The sequence below is a fragment of the Chiloscyllium punctatum genome, unplaced genomic scaffold (assembly GCF_047496795.1).
Source record: "Chiloscyllium punctatum isolate Juve2018m unplaced genomic scaffold, sChiPun1.3 scaffold_665, whole genome shotgun sequence".
NCBI lineage: Eukaryota > Metazoa > Chordata > Chondrichthyes > Orectolobiformes > Hemiscylliidae > Chiloscyllium > Chiloscyllium punctatum.
In genome coordinates, this window is record NW_027310399.1 from 82,501 (window position 1) to 85,920 (window position 3,420).

At 61.3% G+C, this 3,420-nt stretch overlaps 1 protein-coding gene across 1 annotated transcript in view; it reads right to left on the reverse strand.

Annotated features, from left to right (window-relative positions):
• Positions 1 to 1,908, reverse strand: part of LOC140473640 (haptoglobin-like) — a gene marked incomplete at its 5' end in the record, with an annotated part of 9,536 nt that extends 7,628 nt beyond the window's left edge. The window contains 1 exon segment of the mRNA XM_072567622.1: positions 1,767 to 1,908. Coding sequence (XP_072423723.1) covers positions 1,767 to 1,908 — 142 coding nt within the window.
• Positions 1,909 to 3,420: the final 1,512 nt, after the last annotated feature.

Sequence of the window (3,420 nt, forward strand, 5' to 3'; positions counted from 1 at the left end):
CTGCGCACGGTGCTCCGAGGGGAGAGAGACCGGGGAACTGGGCACGCTGCTCCGAGGGGGAGGGACTGGGGAACTGGGCACGGTGCTCCGAGGGGGAGAGACCGGGGAACTGGGCACGGTGCTCCGAGTGACCGAGGGGGAGAGACCGGGGAACTGGGCACGGTGCTCCGAGGGGGAGAGACTGGGGAACTGGGCACGGTGCTCCGAGGGGAGAGACCGGGGAACTGCGCACGGTGCTCCGAGGGGGAGAGACCGGGGAACTGTGCACGGTGCTCCGAGGGGAGAGACCGGGGAACTGGGCACGGTGCTCCGAGTGACCAAGGGGGAGAGACCGGGGAACTGGGCACGGTGCTCCGAGGGGGAGAGACTGGGGAACTGGGCACGGTGCTCCGAGGGGAGAGAGACCGGGGAACTGGGCACGGTGCTCCGAGGGGAGAGAGACCGGGGAACTGGGCACGGTGCTCCGAGTGACCGAGGGGAGAGACCGGGGAACTGGGCACGGTGCTCCGAGGGGAGAGACCGGGGAACTGCGCACGGTGCTCCGAGGGGAGAGACCGGGGAAATGCGCACGGTGCTCCGAGTGACCGAGGGGAGAGACCGGGGAACTGCGCACGGTGCTCCGAGGGGGAGAGACCGGGGAACTGTGCACGGTGCTCCGAGGGGAGAGACCGGGGAACTGGGCACGGTGCTCCGAGTGACCAAGGGGGAGAGACCGGGGAACTGGGCACGGTGCTCCGAGGGGAGAGACCGGGGAACTGTGCACGGTGCTCCGAGGGGAGAGAGACCGGGGAACTGGGCACGGTGCTCCGAGGGGAGAGACCAGGGAACTGGGCACGGTGCTCCGAGGGGAGAGACCGGGGAACTGTGCACGGTGCTCCGAGGGGAGAGACCGGGGAACTGTGCACGGTGCTCCGAGTGACCGAGGGGACAGACCGGGGAACTGGGCACGGTGCTCCGAGGGGAGAGACCGGGGAACTGGGCACGGTGCTCCGAGGGGAGAGGCCGGGGAACTGGGCACGGTGCTCCGAGGGGGGAGAGACCGGGGAACTGGGCACGGTGCTTCGAGGGGGAGAGACCGGGGAACTGGGCACGGAGCTCCAAGTGACCGAGGGGGAGAGACCGGGGAACTGCGCACGGTGCTCCGAGGGGAGAGACCGGGGAACTGGGCACGGTGCTCCGAGGGGAGAGACCGGGGAACTGGGCACGGTGCTCCGAGGGGAGAGAGACCGGGGAACTGGGCACGGTGCTCCGAGGGGGAGAGACCAGGGAACTGGGCACGGTGCTCCGAGGGGAGAGACCGGGGAACTGGGCACGGTGCTCCGAGAAGAGAGAGACCGGGGAACTGCGCACGGTGCTCCGAGGGGGAGAGACCAGGGAACTGTGCACGGTGCTCCGAGGGGGAGAGACCTGGGAACTGGGCACGGTGCTCCGAGGGGGAGAGACCGGGGAACTGGGCACGGTGCTCCGAGGGGGAGAGACCGGGGAACTGGGCACGGTGCTCCAAGGGGAGAGACCGGGGAACTGGGCACGGTGCTCCGAGGGGAGAGACCGGGGAACTGGGCACGGTGCTCCCTGTGACCGAGGGGAGAGACGGGGGAACTGGGCACGATGCTCCGAGTGACCGAGGGGAGAGACCGGGGAACTGGGCACGGTGCTCCGAGGGGAGAGACCGGGGAACTGCGCACGGTGCTCCGAGGGCGAGAGACCGGGGAACTGGGCACGGTGCTCCGAGTGACCGGGTGTTAGTCAGAAATCCTGTCACTTACCCTTCTGACATTCAGGTAACTTTTGTTTCAGTTTGTGGTTTGACCAGTGGTTTTCGTCTGTACAAACGAAGACAGCTATTGGACAGGAGGGGGGAGGAATACAGGATGTTAGGGAGTTAGGATCAACATCATCCCCGTCATGCTCATACCCGGGGGGGGGGGTGTGTGAGAGAGAGGGTTAGAGAGACCTCCCCAGATACAGGAGTGTGTGTGTGTGTGTGTGAGAGAGAGAGAGGGATAGAGAGACCTCCCCAGATACAGGAGTGTGTGTGTGTGTGTGTGAGAGAGAGGGTTAGAGAGACCTCCCCAGATACAGGAGTGTGTGTGTGTGTGAGAGAGAGGGTTAGAGATACCTCCCCAGATACAGGAGTGTGTGTGTGAGAGAGAGAGAGGGTTAGAGAGACCTCCCCAGATACAGGAGTGTGTGTGTGTGTGAGAGAGGGTTAGAGAGACCTCCCCAGATACAGGAGTGTGTGTGTGAGAGAGAGAGAGGGTTAGAGATACCTCCCCAGATACAGGAGTGTGTGTGTGAGAGAGAGAGGGTTAGAGAGACCTCCCCAGATACAGGAGTGTGTGTGTGTGTGAGAGAGAGAGGGTTAGAGAGACCTCCCCAGATACAGGAGTGTGTGTGTGAGAGAGAGAGGGTTAGAGAGACCTCCCCAGATACAGGAGTGTGTGTGTGTGTGTGTGTGTGAGAGAGAGAGGGTTAGAGAGACCTCCCCAGATACAGGAGTGTGTGTGTGTGAGAGAGAGAGGGTTAGAGAGACCTCCCCAGATACAGGAGTGTGTGTGTGTGTGTGAGAGAGAGAGGGTTAGAAAGACCTCCCCAGATACAGGAGTGTGTGTGTGTGTGTGAGAGGGTTAGAGAGACCTCCCCAGATACAGGAGTGTGTGTGTGTGTGTGTGAGAGAGAGAGGGTTAGAGAGACCTCCCCAGATACAGGAGTGTGTGTGTGTGTGTGTGAGAGAGAGAGGGTTAGAGAGACCTCCCCAGATACAGGAGTGTGTGTGTGTGTGTGTGTGTGTGTGTGAGAGAGGGTTAGAGAGACCTCCCCAGATACAGGAGTGTGTGTGTGTGTGTGAGAGAGAGAGGGTTAGAGAGACCTCCCCAGATACAGGAGTGTGTGTGTGTGTGAGAGAGAGGTTAGAGAGACCTCCCCAGATACAGGAGTGTGTGTGTGTGTGTGTGAGAGGGTTAGAGAGACCTCCCCAGATACAGGAGTGTGTGTGTGTGTGTGTGTGAGAGGGTTAGAGAGACCTCCCCAGATACAGGAGTGTGTGTGTGTGTGTGTGTGAGAGAGAGAGGGTTAGAGAGACCTCCCCAGATACAGGAGTGTGTGTGTGTGTGTGTGAGAGAGAGAGGGTTAGAGAGACCTCCCCAGATACAGGAGTGTGTGTGTGTGTGTGTGTGTGTGTGAGAGAGGGTTAGAGAGACCTCCCCAGATACAGGAGTGTGTGTGTGTGTGTGAGAGAGAGAGGGTTAGAGAGACCTCCCCAGATACAGGAGTGTGTGTGTGTGAGAGAGAGAGGGTTAGAGAGACCTCCCCAGATACAGGAGTGTGTGTGTGTGTGTGAGAGAGAGAGGGTTAGAGAGACCTCCCCAGATACAGGAGTGTGTGTGTGTGTGAGAGAGGGTTAGAGTGACCTCCCCAGAT